Genomic DNA, 17778 nt, shown 5'->3' with positions numbered 1-17778 from the left:
CGTTTTGATCTATCATTGCGGTGGGTGGGTCCACAGCTGTTACCTTGGTGGTGCAATAGAAAATCCCACCACCGGTGAAGTGCGTTCTGTGATTAGGTTTGTGTTGACAAAAAAATGTAAACCAGTTGAAATTGATCACAGTCTTTGTAATGTGTACAGAAAAAAGGAGTAATAGGTTTGGGATACACTTATTGCAAAAGTTTTGTTTTTCATTACAATGTGAGTCCACACACAGACAATTGTACCTGAGAGCTCCTGCGAGGTTTTGGATGGGACGTGTTTGATCATCCATGATATAGCCCAGATTTGGTACGAAGTGACTACAACCTCTTTCCAGCAATGAAGAGATGGCTCACTACACAACGCTTTGATACTGATGCCATTATATACCAATACCAGTGGTTCCAACTGCAAGTGCCAGATTTCTACAGAGGCGGTACTCATAAATATCGGACCACAGTATGATAAATACCTCAGTTTGAATAGAGATTGCGTGGAGAAATACCTTAAGAGAGTACCATTAAAGTGTATATAATAAAATCTGTTTTTCCACATTGTTAATTTTATATATCAAAACATCTGCTGCTACTTTCTAGATAGCCCTTAAATCAACAATTTATGACGAATATTAAAAAACTTTCTTTTACAATTACAAAGCTGAACCTTTTCTTTATTTTAACAACAATTTCATTCGGTCTTAAGATCATCTTTCTGTTACATAAGAAATAATTAACTGACAACAGTAAGGATAGGTTGCTAATCACCATATAAAGGAGATTTTGAGTCGCAGACAGGCACAACAAAAAGACTGCTACACATTTAAGCTGAAGCAGAAAACACACACACACACACACACACACACACGACCACTGTCTCTAACTGCTGTACCCAGACTGAGTCACAACTGTGTCTGATGGGAGCAGCAAACCAGTGGTGGAGGTAATGAGGAGGGATGGAAGGGAGAGGGAGGGGACGATAGCAGGGTTGGGTGGGGTAAGGTGTATAGTTGCTTGTGGGAGTGTGCAAAGATATTGTGAGGACAGGATAGAGACTGCTAGACGCAGTTGGGAGGTTAGGAAGAGCGGGAGGAGGAGTGGAAATGGAGAGATGTAGAGAAGGGGAAAAGGAGTAATGGGTGCATTGGTGGAATAAAAGGCTGTGTTGTGCTTGGGTGGGAGCAGGGAAGGGCATAGGTAAGTGGAGGACAGAGTCAAGCGAAGGATGAAACCAGTGTGGAGGGGGGGTTGCAGTAATGTAGGATGTACTGCAGGGAGATTTCCCACCAGTGTAGTTCAGAAAAGATGGTGTTGGTAGGAAGATCCAGGAGGCACAGGTTGTGAAGCAGTCATTAAAGAGAAACACATTGTGTTGGACAGCATGTTCAGCAACTGGGTAGTCTGGCTGTCTCTTGGCCAGTCTGTTGTGGCCATTCATGCGGACAGACAGCTTGTTAGCTGAACATCACACAAATGAAATTTCTTTTACAGAATGTGAACCATTAGTTGATACTATCAGTACAAAATCTGGCACAATTATGCAAATATTCAATGATTGACAGATTACTAATACAGTCTTTGTTGTTCTTCATGCAGCCACGAAAGCATTCTTAAATATCAAAAAGCTGTGTGATATGAATATTGCTTAAACAAAATATTAAACATACGTTAGGCTGGAGTATTTGAACTATTCATATTTGAAGAACACCAGTCAGCATCATCATCCTCAAATATATTGTCGAGAGACTCAGGATCGTGTTAGAATTTGTGCTGCAGCAGTAAGTGCCGCAAGTTGCTAGTGACTAACCCAAAGCAGTGAGGAATGGAGTCAGCCAAAAGATGCAGTGACTGCAGTGTGATGTGTAACTACTTGAGTGTATTACTTGTCATATACAAACAGAAACAGGGATAGTTATGTAGAAGAGGAACAAATGAGAGATTTGAGCTTTTACCAAACTGTTATGCAAAGTTGGATCTCCAGTTTATTGCAAGTATATGTCTTAACCAAGTAGATGTTCATACATGCTTCTAGGACATACTGATACCAGATGATTCAGAAGTAATGAGCAGATTTTAAAAATTACAGGCAGATTATAAAAGATAGAAACATGTTGCCTGTATCACTGGATAGAGGAAGGTTCAAAGTTTTGACACAGCTGTGTTGTTGTTTGTAGCAACATGGTGACTACACCACAAGATAAATCATTTTGTTTGTCGGAATTGCATGAAATCAATCCATTTTTCAAGTGCAACGTACATTCCATCATCGATTCAACAAAAAGCTGCCTCTGCACAAGAAGATTTATGACTAGCAAACACTTTTTGGACAAATCGATTTTTCATCCATTGGGTAAAGTACCTGTAATGAAAGAATTTAGGAGTCTCAAAATCCTTGTGTCATTGCGGAATATGAAAGGCACTCACCAAAACTGAATGTGTTTTGTGCCATTTCTGCTCACAAAGTTTATGGACCTTTATTTTTTGTGGAGGAAACTGTGACAGGAATCTCATACCTTGGGCATGCTGTAAAATTGCTTGTTTCCTCAACTTCACAAACATTCCAATGATTACATTTTTGTGCATGACAGCATCTTACCTCACTTCCACTTGGAGGTGCAACATTATCTTAACAACACCCTCCCACAGTGCCAGAATGGAAGTAGTGGGCAACGAGATCTTGTTCACTGATTTTGGCCTCTCGGGTCATTACACATCACACCTTCCAATCTTTTTCTGTGGGAGTATATAAAAGACTGAGTCTTTGTCTCACCTATGGCAATGGCAGCTACTCTTCAAGAGCAAAGAAGTCAAATTGTTGCCGTCAATTCAATAAAAACCTGTTGGTTTGATGTTTCTCAAGCAACATATGGTGCTCCTATCGAGTGTATGGTATTGTGTCTGTGCGAGCATAAAACTTTGAACCTTCCTCTATCCAGTTACATGCACAATGTGTTTCTACCTTTCACAGTTTGTAATAAACAATTGAAATCTGTACTTTCATTTTGGATCACCCTGTACTTTTAATTTAATTATTTATTTGCAGACAGTATAGATGGATCTTCTCCAAATGGATATGTGCTGATAGCACCACTGCTTTTGCAAATATTACTCTGCATTTGATTCAAGCTGCCATGTTTTTGTGGTCTTCAGTCCAGAGACTGGTTTGATGCAGGTCTCCAAGCTACTGTATCCCTGTGCAAGTTTCTTCATTTCTGAGCAACTACTGCAACCTACTTCCTTCTGAATCTGCTTAGTGTATTCATCTCTTGGTCTCCCTGTATGATTTTTACCCTCCACACTTCCCCCCAATAGTAAATTGGTGAACCCTTGATGCCTCAGAACATGCCCTACCAACCGATCCCTTCTTCTAGTCAGGTTGTGCAACAAATCCATCTTCTCCTCAATTCTATTCAGTACCGCATCAGTTATGTGGTCTACCCATCTAATCTTCAGCATTCTTCCGTAGCACCACATTTCGAAAGTTTCTATTCTCTTCTTGTCTAAACTATTTATCATCCATGTTTCACTTCCACACATGGCTGAACTCCATACAAATACATTCAAAAAAGACTTCCTGACACTTAAATTTATACTCGATGTTTACAAATTTCTCTTCTTCATAAATGCTTTCCTTGCCATAGCCAGTCTACTTTTTATATCTCCTCTACTTTGACCATCATCACTTGTTTTGCTCCACAATATCAAAACTCTTCTACTACTTTTAAGTGTCTCATTTCCTAATCTAATTCCCTCGGTATCATCTGATTTAATTCAACTACATTCAATTATCCTTATTTTGCTTTTGTTGATGTTCATGTTATGTCCTTCTTTCAAGACACTGTCCATTCTGTTCATCTGCTCTTGCAGATCCTTTGCTGTCTCTGAGAGAATTACAATGTTGTCAACAAACCTCGAAAGTTTTTATTTCTTCTCCGTGGGTTTCAATTCCTACTTTCTTTTGTTTCCTTTACGGCTTGCTCAATATACAGATTGAATAACATCGGGGATAGGCTACAATCCTTCTCAACCACTGCTTCCCTCAAAAGCCCCTTGACTCTTGTACGAGCTGCATCTGATATCTGTACAAATTGTAAATAGCCTTTCCTTCCCTGTATTTCAAACCTGCCTCCTTCAGAATTTGAAAGAGTGTTCCAGTCAACATTGTCAAAAGCTTTCTCTAAGTCTACAAATGCTAGAAATGTAGGTTTGCCTTTCCTTACTCTTATCTTCTAAGATAAGTCGTAGGGTCTGTATTGCCTTGCGCATTCCAACATTTCTACAGAATCCAAACTGATCTTCCCTGAGTTCAACTTCTATCAGTTTTTCCATTCATGTATAAAGAATTCATGTTAGTATTTTGCAGCATTGATGTATTAAACTGAGGATATTTCGCCTGTCTCATACATCTTGCTCTCCTGATGGTAGAGTTTTGTCATGGCTGGCTCTCCCAAGACTGTCAGTAGTTATAATGGAATACTGTCTACTCCCAGGGCTGTGTTTCGACTTAGGTCCTTCAGTGCTCTGTCAAATTCTTCACGCATTATCATATCTCCCATCTCTTCTTCATCTATGTCCTCTTCCATTTCCATAATATTGCCCTCAAGTACATCACCCTTGAATAGACACTCTATATACTCCTTCCACATTTCTGCTTGCCCTACTTTGCTTAGGACTGGTTTTCCATCTGAGATGTTGATATTCATACAGGTGATTCTCTTTTCTCCGAAGCGCTCTTTAATTGTCCTGTACGCAGTATCTATTGTACGCTTTGTGATATATGCCTCTACATTTACATTTTTCCTCTAGCCATTCCTGCTTAGCCATTTTGCATTTCCTGTCGATCTCATTTTTTAGACATTTGTACTCTTTTTCACCTGCTTCATTTACTGCATTTTTATATTTTCGTCTTTCATCAATTAAATTCAATCTCTCTTTTGTTACCCAAGGATTTCTACTAGCCCTCTCTTTTTACGTACTAGATCCTCTGTTGCCTTCACTATTTCATCTCTCAAAGCTCCCCGTTCTTCTTCTACTCTATTTCTTTCCTCTGTTCTTGTCAGTTGTTCTCTAATGCAATCTCTGAAACACTGTAAAAACTGTGGTTCTTTCAGTTTATCCAGGTCCCATCTCCTTAAATCCTATCTTTTTGCAGTTTCTTCAGTTTTAATCTACAGTTCATAACCAATAAATTGTCGTCAGAATCCATGTCTGCCCCTGGAAATATCTTACGATTTAAAATCTGGATCCTAAATCTCTCTCTTACCATTATATAATCAGTCTGAAACCTTCCAGTGTCTCCAGTCCTCTTCCACGTATACAACCTTCTTTCATGATTCTGAAACCAAGTGTCAGCTATGATTAAGGTATGTTCTGTGCAGAATTCTATCAGGCGGCTTCCTCTTTCATTCCATACCCCCAGTCCATATTCACCCACTACTCCTCCTCCTCTTCCTTTTCCTACTATCGAATTCCAATCCCCCATGACTATTAAATTTTCATCTTCCTTAACTATCTGAATAATTTCTTTTATTACATCATAGATTTCGTCAATCTCTTCATCATCTGTGTAGCTAGCTGGAATATAAACTTGGACTATTGTGGTTGGCATGAGCTTCGTGTCTATCTTGGCTACTATAATGCATTCAATGTGCTGTTCATAGTAGTTTATCTGCGCTCCTATTTTTTTTATTCATTATTAGACCTACTCCTGCATTACCCTTATTTGATTTTTTATTTATAACCCTGTATTCACCTGATCAGAAGTCTTGTTCCTCCTGCCACCAAACTTCTCTAATTCCCACTATATCTAATTTTAACCTATCAATTTCCCTTTTAAATTTTCTAACCTACCTGCCTGATTAAGCAATCTCACATTCCACGCTCCTATCCATAGAACGCGTTTTCTTTCTCCTGATAATGACGTCCTCCTGAGTAGTCACCACCCGGAGATCCGAATGGGAGACTATTTTACCTTCGCAATATTTTACCCACGAGGATGCCATCGTCGTTTAACCATACAGTAAAGCTGCATGCAATTGCAAAAAATTACAGTTGTAATTTCCCCTTGCTTGCAGCCGTTCACAGTACCAGCACAGCAAGGCCATTTTGGTTAATGTTACAAGGCCAGATCAGTTAATCATCCAGTCTGTTGACCCTGCAACTACTGAAAAGGCTGCAGACCCTCTGCAGGAACCACACAGTTGTCTGGCCTCTCAACAGATACCCCTCTGTTGTTGGCTGCACCTGTGGTACAGCTATCTGTATCGCTGAGGCACACAAGCCTCCCCACCAATGAGAAGGTCCATAGTTCATGAGGGAACAAGATGCCATATAAAATACCATTTGAAGGAAAAATAGCTGATATATTATCTGATGATATTAATTTTCTCCGCAAAAATGACCTTCATCCTTTAGACATAGTACTAACACTGGCAGTTTTGCGCTAGGGGCCCAAGTCACAATTCCCTTACAGACCAGAGATTATCTTCAGTGATTATCACTTGCTTCAAATACTCAACAGAATACAAGACATGCCAACTATTATTTGAACATGTCCATGTAGCTACGGAAGACTACTATGAAAAACTAACATATTCTTCCAATTCTGTGTGTGTGTGTGTGTGTGTGTGTGTGTGTGTGTGTGTGTGTGTGTATTTAACCGAAGATATACATAACACTCATTACATGAAATATTTTTGTCCAATGTTTTACAAACTGATACAGTCTTCTGGGAGTGATTTCCTGCACTTGTTTTCAAAGAGGTTACAGCACAAATTATATATCTGAACTATTGTTTTAGGTAATTACAGAAATGCTCACGATGTATTGCTGGGTATGTACCAGGAGCTTCGTAGAAATGGTATTCGTATACCATCTGAAATGCAGATCAATCTATCCCTACTGCACTCTTACATCCTTGTACGCCTGCATGTTCGTCAAGGACAACATGCAAAAGGTGCACGGATGCTGATCCGAGTTGCCAAAAATATCTCAAAATTTCCTTCTCGTAAGTAATCCCGTATTTTACTTTTCCTATTTTTAAATAAAACTGATAATTTTAGGTGTAGGATGTTGTGCAGAAGAAGTAATTCTTTCAGTGATAATAATTTGAGGTACCTAAATTTATTTTTTACGTTGTTAGTTTTTCTTTCTGGTGTATTTTTATTTTTTCCCTGTAAGTGTCAAATACCAACAACAAAATAAATTTGAAAGTATTGTAAGAGTACATACCATTACTTTAGTAATTCCATGGTCGTTGTTGGTTTCTCACAGATATTGTTCCTATCTTGACATCCACTGTGATCGAATGCTCACGAGCAGGTCTCAGGAAATCAGCATTCACTTATGCAGCAATGCTCATGCGCCCTGAATATCGCTCTCAGGTGGATCCAAAATATGCAAAGAAAATTGAAGCAGTAGTAAGGAAACCAGCAAGAGGAGCTCCTGAAGAAGATGAATCAGTTTCTCCTTGCCCATATTGTAATTCTGATCTTCCCGACACAGAATTACAGTGTCCTCGTTGCAAGAACACTATCCCCTTTTGCATTGCTACAGCAAGTATCATAAAATTCTTTTACAGAACTTTGGAAAACATACAAATTACACTTTGTAATTAGATTTGTAGTCTAGGAAATTATGACTTGATATTCAACAGTCTCTTTCAATATGTGACCGTGCAAACAAAATATGTTGCAGAAATTTTGGATGTAAATATTTTATGTAACTGTTAGCTTCATGTAACACTAGTTGTACTAGCAGCTTAAATTATTTCCCATTTATAGAAATTTGTATGTTTATTTTATGCAGGGGCGTCATATTGTCAAAGATGATCTCACAGCCTGTCCACATTGTGATTTTCCAGCTATATATACAGAACTCATCACGTAAGTGTTAAGTGAATGTGCATGGCAGTTAGTAATATATAAACAAATGAATTAGTACTATTATATTTCATGAATGATAGTTGGCAAGTTCCTAGGATTATTGGATTAATTAATGACATGAATATAGTATCAGCTATATATGAAATACTGTATATTCGGTATTAGAAACATTACAAATGCCTATAACTAATATGGTATTCCATCTAATGAATTTCTTTGCAACTGAAGACAAAGTAAGAAAATCTAATTTGATTTCAAAAAAATAGTACAAATGTCAAGGCCAGAAAAAAATACTGAAGCTGCAGAGGTCTCTGACTCACTCTACTGTATTATGCCAGCTGCTCATGAATGATATGTGATGTGAGAAGTCATCAAGTCTTCCTCAGAGCATATTATTTTATTATTGTTTATTTAATACAGCAGCTAGCCACTTTTTATTTAACTTTATTCATGCCAACAAGAGTTTTACATTTTCACCCACTTGCAGTTGGCAGAATAAAGTTGTACTTTCATCATCAAGGTTAACCCCTTGCTGCATACTGGGTCAGACATGGCACATACCATTTTCCTTATTGTGGAGCTCATATTTGAAAATATATTTCGTAAATGCATGTTGGGACAGATACAGTACCCTGTTAAGAATATCTCCGCAAACAATGAATGCCATCTGTTGAGAGAGTAAGGATCAATGTAGTAAGACTCTTTGCTTTGCGCTGCGAGCTGTTTACGTCAAGTTCAGTTGTACGAAAAGTTGTATTTGACACAGTAAGCATTTGAGTTTGGAGTTTATATAATTTCCAGGGGTGAAAGGACATCTGTGGATAATTGTAAAGCTGTAAGTTTATGTATTTGTCAATTAGAATACATATAATATTGAAAAATCGGTTTGTGACACATTTGGGACAACATGGATTATTGGTAGCATAGAGTAAACATTCGTCATAACCTAACTTTCGTAGTAAAATATATCTTTTCTTTTCAGTTGTGTTACTGCAATGAATGTAACAGAGTTTTACAGCTCTTCTGCCACAGTAAGAGTTATTGAGGATGGAAATGTTAGTGAAGACCCAGATATGTCAGATGATGAAACATTTTCTGCAGAACAATATTTTCAAAATGAAGATTTGCTTTGTTCAGAGTCAGTTAGTGATGATGACATCAGACCTGAGAGCTATAACATAACAAAGAAAAGAACTGTGATACCAGAAACGGAATCAAAGTCAGAAGATGGCAATGAGATGAGGCTTATGGCTGATTGTAACCTTGATGATAATCATGTTTCAGATAGGGTTAGAGCAAAGCAATGAATTTCAAAACCTCCGACTAAGGTGGAGAAACCTACAATTCACTGGAAAGTAGGAAACTTGATTAGAAAAGATGAAGAGATAAAATTCACCATTAATAATAATCTTCCTGAGGAAATATTGTATCTTGACATTCCTGTGACATATTTTCAGTATTTCTTTACTGAAGACATAGTTCAGTACGTAACCGAACAAACTAATTTGTATTCTGTACATAGCCGTCACTGCCAAATGTAGATGTTGGCGTACGGTGGAGGAATGTAGGATTTGGATGGAAACTGTCAGTATGTGCTGTATTAAAACTCGGCCATGATCTTCAAGTGTTTGATTATTCCCAGCTACAGTGCTGCATTCGTCTCTGTCTACGTCACAGAGTCCTGCGGTACCAAGGATTTCACTTTTCTGTCTGCAAAACAGCTTGGCACGGTAGAGCTACCTCAGCAACCCGTGCAACATACTGCGGCATGCTGGCCATGTACAGCCAAGGAGTTTGGATGACGTCAGGATGTACCAGCAACCGACTCAGCAGCCTTCGTCCCCGTTGCCTCAGCACCGCTCCACGGGAGAGCCGCAGGGCAGGGTGATCGTGCTTCTTTGCCGTTGTGGTTAAGATCGCGGCGACAGCAAGCTCCTTCGATCCGACAGCCAAATCTGCAGACCTCACCTGGGGATGCCTCCGGCGTGTGTAGGAGCCAACCAGACTGCCCGCGCTAGCGAGCCGTCGAGTGGCCCGCCGCTAGCTGGCTATGGACCCCGCATTGGCCTCAGAGGGTCGAACCAGCGACCCGTCATGGACCGGAATGCTGGCGCCCCATCTGCTGCTGCTTGTAGCTGGTGGTGAGACACGCCCTGCCGTCCAGGAGAGCTGCCACACTTTAATCCCCCTCGTTAGAAAACCGGCACCTATTTATACGCAGCTGTGCACCTCTGTTTTGCTAACGTGCTGCTCCGAGTCATGTACTCGTAACACCTATGTTCTGCTAGTGGGCCCTTTCTGCCTGTAACTTGTGCCATGCAAACCACTGCGTTTACTCTTTTCAGTGGTTCTACGGCCCTGTAGCCTCCATTCTACTTCGCAACTGCAGGTAAACGTAACTTACTAACAACAGGCTCATGCCTGGCTGTAACTTGTGCGCTCAGAAATATTGCTCCGAATCAAACTTTTTCCTATCTTAAACGGTGGTGTTGCTACATTATTGCCCCCTTTGGTAAGACCCGGTCCCTGTGTCGACCTCTACCTACTCTTAAACTTGTTTGGATCGGCACATACTTATGACATATTTACTACTACTATTACAAAACTTAGATGTGGTCTAGTCCTCTTTAAAACACATGACATGAGACAAAACGTAAAAATTCCTTACTGGATGACCACTCCACTTAATGCTTGATCAACCCCTTACCTACCCGTCTTACTCCCTCAGTATCCAATCCACTGGGATTTGGACCACCGTTGGTTCCCTCTTGGAATTGGCTCTCTGCCTGATCAGAATGAAAACAACACACAACAGAGTTAAGGCTGTGATGGCACTTGTCACAGAGGAGCTCAAACCGATTGTTACTTGTTGTTGCCTCTCCCTATATTGAGCAACATGCTGCACAAGCTATTCGGCTGATATGCGCCCCTCTTGCTCTGAATGAACTGGTTTATGGATCTCAACAGACCTGACTCCAGAGTTTGATTTAACAAGGTCACATTCTGCTTTGGCAAAAACTCGTTAAGTTGCTTCTGGCCAGTGTAATTGGCTGTGTAACATTTAATTGAGTGACTCCTGAAATTGACGCTGGCAGATGGAAGGTTGGTCCTATTATGTTACATTGATTAAAATTCCGTTCCCCTCGAGCTCTATATGTTTCGCTTCTGCAAATACTTCCTGCTCAAAACAACTTGCTACTACTATCAAATTTTCATAAGTGGAGAACATCCAATGCATCCTGACCCGTTGCAAGCTCAATTTTGGCTCCACGATGTCCCTTGGACAGTCTATTTCTTTCCTCGTGGCTAAAAATAACTGCACTGTGCACGTGTCCGGATTGGTGCTTATCACCCTGGCTCGACATCCCGTTACCTTCCCTCTATGGCAACTCCTTAATTCCTCCCTTGTCATCTTGGCGTACTGGCTGTTAAATGCCAAGATCAGCAATACCTCCTCGGTTTTTTGCTTCTACCAACTTGCTCGACACTCCCCTTTCCAGTGACCTGAGGACAGTGATCACCATCACCCTTCCTCCCTCTTCAAAAAGACTGCTGTCCCCAGCAGGCTCACAATACTCGAAAACACACAAAACATATGAAAATACAATGCCTGATTAATCCACACAAACTTGATGATACATAACAAGAAAACATAAAAACTACAAATACTACTCTCTGGATTGCAAAGTATATGGTACATCAAGCTGTACTCTATCTTCGTGGTTTTCCCTGCACTTAACACCTCTCTTCACTCTCTCTTTCTTCCTCTTCCCTTCCTGTGGCAAGCCTGGAATCACATCCGGACAACCCTGTAATGGCCGCAACCGCCCAATGTGTACTATCGTTGTTCTAGTTGGCAAGCTTAACATTAGCAGGGGCTGTGGTTTCAACTACTTGGTATGTCCCTTGATATCTTGTGACAAACTTCTTCATTTTCCCTTTTTGCGTATAGGTGCTGGATAACATTACCCATTGCCCTACTCTTTACTTCAGTAAACTTCCTTTCCGCTTCACTGCGTCTTCCTGCCTTTCCAAAGCCTCCGTATTCACCTTTTGTACCCGTTTCCAAACATCCTGAATTCTTGCGCTACTGTTAGGTCATAACCTATGACTTCTACTTTTGCCACCTTTCTACTCGGTGCACCCGCATTACCGTGCTTCTTCCCAGGCTTGTGCACCACCTTGTAGTCGAATTCACTAAGCTTCACAGCCCACCTAGCGATTCTTGTGGACAGATCCTTCAACCCCAACAATCACTTCAACACAGCATGATCTGCTACTACCCAAAATCTTCTCCCATATAAATAACATTTAAAATATGTGATTCCATAGATTACACTAAGCATCTCCCTCTCTGTTGTTGAGTAATTCCTTTCTGCTGCATTCAACTACCTAGACACATAGGCTACAGGATGTTCTTTCCCATAAATTTCCTCACTAAGAACACACCCTAATGCTTGATTTGATTCATGGCATGTTAGAATAAATTTCTTTTCAAAATCTGGAAACGAGAACCGGACTAGATGTTAACACTTCTTTCAGTTTGTCAAACGCTTTCAGATACTCTTCTGTCGACTCAAATTTCACACCCTTCCATAACAATCGCGTCAATGGCTGTGCGAAATCTGCAAAACCCTTCACAAACTTTCGATAGAAATTGCAAACTCCAACAAATTATTGCACTTGCTTAACTGTTTTTGGCTCCCAAAAATCCATTACAGCCTGTACCAACTTTGGACCTGTTCGCACTCCGTCCTTACTGATGATATGACCTAAATATTTCACTTCTTCCAATGCAAAATGACACTTGTCCAGGCTCAATGTCAAACGAGCTGCTCTTGACCTCATAAAGACTTCCCTTAACTGCTGTCTATGCTGCTCCATCCAAATAGACAAGACACTGCCGTGGTTTTAAACCCCTTAACACACAATCTAGCAAACTCTGAAACATTGCCGAAGTGTTTTTCAAACTGAATGGCATTCTGATGTACTGGTAATGGCCTTCAGGAGTAGAAAAAGCAGTTTTTGGACAGTCCTCTGGAGCCACCTCTAACTGATGATAACCACTTGTCAAATCCATCATCCTAAGTGATCCAAAGTCTCCGATATGTTTGGAATGGGATATGCGTCCATTACTGTCTTATTATTGAGGTATCGGTAGTCGCAACAAAATCTGTATTTCTTAGTTCCATCCATAGATTTTTTAGTCACAACGACAATGCCCGCTCCCTAGCAACTATTACTATGCTCTATAATACTGTCTGCAAGCTGCTGAGCAATGAAATTCTCCACAATCAGCTAAAAATACCTCGGTATTCTGTATGGTTTACAGTTAACAGGTGCTTCATTCCCTGTTGGTATCCTGAACTAATGGAGTTGCTGGTAACGGTCCTTGTGGAAGAAACAAATCCTTAAATTCCCATAACAACTTTTCCATATGCTTTTATTCCATCCTCCTCTCAAATGCATAAGTTTGTTATGCAGTGCAGTTCTATCAGCAGTTAGTGGTTGATCACTACGCCTACCTCTTGAACACCAGTATTCGTCATGTGGTACATCCAAATTCACTACTAAAACTCCTTTTCCCAAATTCGCATCTACAGCGCTAACATTGTCTATGTTCATGGGGACCACTCGCCCATCGTTTCCCTGTTGTACGTGTACAATACTACGTTTCACAAAACAGCCTAATGGATCCAAAACTCCAATATCCCCAATGGTTCAATAACACATACCGTACCCACAGGTAGATTTGACTCTACACTTACCTAAAGCAACTTCCCTGTGCCACTAGACACACACTCATGCGAATTAAGCCTTAATGCTAATGTACGTGGCTCAGTTGGTTTGTTCATTACGTTGAACGCCCCCCGTGACAGCTCTGCATCGATAACAGTTTCCCCTAGCTGAAATAACGTTCCACCAAGCTCCACAGTTTGTTCTCCAAGGTCAATTTTGGCATGATGTTGTTGCAAGAAATTTACTCCTAGGATCATGTCATAGCCATCGCTTACCTTTGGCACTACCTCCATTCATGCATCAAGTCGGACTTTCCCTATGCAAAAGTCAACTGCCACTGACCCCAAAGGTGTGACCTCCTTATCCCCCACTCCATGCAACCTATAATGTGGTGGGTCTAGCTTCCTTCATCCCATTATATTCCTAGTAGCCACAGACACTTGCACCCTTGTGTCCAACAAAATCTTAAACTTTTTAGTTCCTATGGATGCTACCACTGAACATTCCATCTCTGCACTTGTGTTTGTAGCATTGAAATTAAACAGGAATTCCCTTAGGTGGGTCTTGGGCCCCCTCTGCCGATTAACGATTGTCCATCTCTACTAACTCCACTTCTCCATCCTCCATGGCTACTGATTTCCGCCCCTTCCTCTATTCCTCAGTGACTGGGTACACTGCCTCTGCACATGTCCCGTATGGCCACACTCATAATATACCCACTGTAAACACTGTTTGTTCATCATGTACCCCCGTTGCCACATCGATTTCCTCCCATTGGATTGTCAGCTGAATGGCCGAATCCAAATCTTTCAGAATCACTTCACTCACTTTCCGCACCATATGCGCCGGTGACCCCTCAAAAATACATCAAGTGCCCTTTGCTCGGCCTCCTGCTTTCATTCCCAATTAGTCCCATTTCGACCTATAAAATCCCACAGAAACAAAACATTTAACTACAAAAATAAACTGACTTCTTACAGCTCAGTATCTCATCTTACGTTTTAGGAGGAGATAAAGAAAACATCACACTCAACCAATACAAAAGTAATAAAATGCCATGAAAGAAAAAAAAATCTTACTGCCCCAAACACACTAACACTTACTCCGACAACATAAAGAAAGAAAATGTCCAGACTCAAAAAGAAAAATTGGTCAAAACTCACCACATTATGTGACTGTAATGCAGGCAGTGGGCTCAAATGTCGTACTGTACAGACAACGCCCGCTATTCTGACACCAAATGTAGCCGTCACTGCCAAATGTAGATGTTGGCATGCGGTGGAGGAATGTAGGACATGGATGGAAACTGTCAGGATATGCCGTATTAAAACTTGATCGTGATCTTCAAGTGTTTTATTATTCCCAGCTACAGTGTCGCGTTCCTCTCTGTCTACATCACAGGGTCCTGCAATGCCGAGGACACCACTTCGCTGTCTGCAAAACAGCTTGGCGCGAAAGGGCTGCCTCAGCGACCCACCATCCACGAGAGCTGCCACAATTTAATTCCCCTCGTTAGAAAACCAGCACCTATTTATGCGCGGCTGTGCGCCTCTGTTTTGCTAATGTGCCGCTCCAAGTCATGTACTCATAACACCTATGATGTGCTAGTGGGCCCCTTCTGCCTGTAACCTGCGCCATGCGAACCGCTCTGTTTACTCTTTTCAGCAGTTCTATGGCCCTGTGGCCTCCATTCTGCTTCACAATCGCTGGTAAGAGTAACTTACTGTCAACAGGCCCACGCCTGGCTGTAACTTGAGCGCTCATAAATATTGCACCGAATCTAACTTTTTCCTATCTTAAACGGTGGTGCTGCTACATGTACAATGCCATCCCAGTAAAAGTGTAAATGTTAATGTAGAAGAAATTGAACAATTTATTGGTACGACCATGCTTATGTCCATTATTCAACTCCCAGCAATAAGGCATTATTGGTCTCAACATCTGGGTCACCCTGCTGTAAGTGAAATAATGAGCTGTAATTGATGGGAAGAAATAAAATGCTTCATATGCTTCTGTGATAACAGTAATCTAGTCCCCGCTAGTGACCCCAACCATGACAAACTTTTCAAAATTCACCCACTGCTAGACCAGTTGTGTGGAAGACTTGTGAGTACCAAAAGAGGAATTTTTAGCTGTTGATGGACAGATTATTCCAACAAAGTGCAGATCTTCACTAAAGCAACCTAATTCTAATAAAATATATAAGTGGGGGTTCAAAACTTTTGTTCTCAGTGGGGTGTCAGGATTCAGCTAGGATTACGAAATGTTTGCTGGAGGTCAAAATAATCTGGTGCTGTGGAACTAGGAGTTAGCAGCAATTTTGTTGTGCATCTTACGCGAACAGTCCCACTACATGTGAACCACAAGCTTGTTATTGGCAATTGGTTCACTAGCATACCTGTGGAAGTATATTTGCATAAGGAGGTAATACAGTCACTAGGAACAGTTCGTACAATCGTGTACCAGGTTGCATTTTTCCTAAAGAGGCAGCAATGTAGAAGAATGCCTAAGGTAACGTGAAGGAGAAGGTAGCAACAGTAGATGGCGTACAATTGTCACTAGTATGCTGGTTTGACAACAGAGTAGTCAACACTTTGTCCACATATGTTGGATCCAAGCCAGAAGGTGAAAATAAGAGGCTTTTCAGAAAGGAATAGAAATACAAAATGATATCTTGTCCACACTCTGTGATGATCTACAATGACTACATGAGTGATGTCGATCTGTTAGATTCTACGCTTGGATATTACAGAATTCAAATCAGATCAAAAAAATGGTAGCTGAAGATATTCTTCCATCTAATTGATCTAGCTTATGTTAATAGCTCACTACTTTGGAGAAGGAGAAATACAGACTACATGCCCCTAGCGGGTTTCATGGTAGCAGTTGCAGATGCCCTCTGTAAAAAGGGCAAAACATTATCCAAGAAGAGAGTTAGACCAAGCAACGAAGTCCAAAAACAGCTGGACAGTAAGAAGAAGAAAGGTCCTTTGGCAGATCTTCCATAGCATCAGGTACGACAGGATGGAATAGTTCATGTGCCAGTCTGTCTCGAAAACCATGGTTGATGCAAGTATCCAAATTGCAATGGAAAATCCTACATAGCATCTCTGAAGTGCAGTGCATCTTTATGTTTGAATAAGGAGAGAAACTGTTTCATGAAATATAGACTAAATGATAAATAATTTCATTTGATTTCTGATAAACACACAAATTAATGAACAGAAATTGTAATTATTTAAAAAAATAATCTTAGTTCTGCTAATTTATGTTTATATCTTGTAGTATATTTTCAAAGTGTTTTCTCATCCAGCCTGAAATTAGCATCACAGTATGTTAGCCGTAACTGCGCTGTCCCACGTATGACACAAATCCTTAAATCAAAACTAATGGAGCACACATAAGAGATATAATTTTTAAGTATTTTTCCAGACTCCAGGACACTGAAATTAACATGTGACATTTTTTTCACAACAATAAAAAAAGTCATGCAGTAAGGGGTTAAGTTTTAAGCCAACTAAATTTTGAATGCTGCAGCTATCTTGTGCAAAATAACAGTTCCTTCAGCTCCCACATTTTTTAGAGTCTTACATTTATGCATGTTTTACAGTTAGGTGAGCTTGCATTAATTCTATGAACATAACAATCTATATTATGTTTTTTTTAAAAATTGTTATTACTAGTTTTGTGCAAATTAGGCTATCTAAATCTAAAACTAAAATACAGAAGTGTGACAGTACTTCAAGGATGAGTGTGGCTTTAATTTTGATGTGGTGTGCTATGACTGAGTATAACTTAATGGTCTTCCTCCAGATGGACAAATGCAACCTAGAAAATTGTGCTTCTCATTACTCTGTAGGGATTCAGTTGTAAACTGTCACCTTTTGGCCTAAACAACACACATCTCACATAGTATGCAGAATAGTTTGTCAGTCAAATTACAAACTTGATGACCAAGCAGTTACACAAAGTACACAGACAAAAAATGGCTCTGAGCACTATGGGACTTAACATCTATGGTCATCAGTCCCCTAGAACTTAGAACTACTTAAACCTAACTAACCTATGGACAGCGCACAACATCCAGTCATCACGAGGCAGAGAAAATCCCAGACCCCGCCAGGAATCGAACCCGGGCGTGGGAAGCGAGAACGCTACCG

At 40.4% G+C, this 17778-nt stretch overlaps 1 protein-coding gene across 1 annotated transcript in view; it reads left to right on the top strand.

Moving 5' to 3' along the window:
* LOC126473900 (WD repeat-containing protein 19) overlaps positions 1–17778 on the top strand; it is a 301274-nt gene that overhangs the window by 270480 nt on the left and 13016 nt on the right. The window contains exons 22-24 of the mRNA XM_050101244.1: positions 6796–7002; positions 7269–7549; positions 7803–7879. Of these exons, the coding sequence (XP_049957201.1) occupies positions 6796–7002; positions 7269–7549; positions 7803–7879 (565 nt within the window). The remainder of the gene's footprint in view (positions 1–6795; positions 7003–7268; positions 7550–7802; positions 7880–17778) is intronic.

The sequence above is a fragment of the Schistocerca serialis genome, chromosome 4 (genome assembly GCF_023864345.2).
Source record: "Schistocerca serialis cubense isolate TAMUIC-IGC-003099 chromosome 4, iqSchSeri2.2, whole genome shotgun sequence".
In the NCBI taxonomy this organism is placed as follows: Eukaryota; Metazoa; Arthropoda; class Insecta; order Orthoptera; family Acrididae; genus Schistocerca; species Schistocerca serialis.
This window is presented reverse-complemented; position numbering and strand designations above follow the sequence as displayed.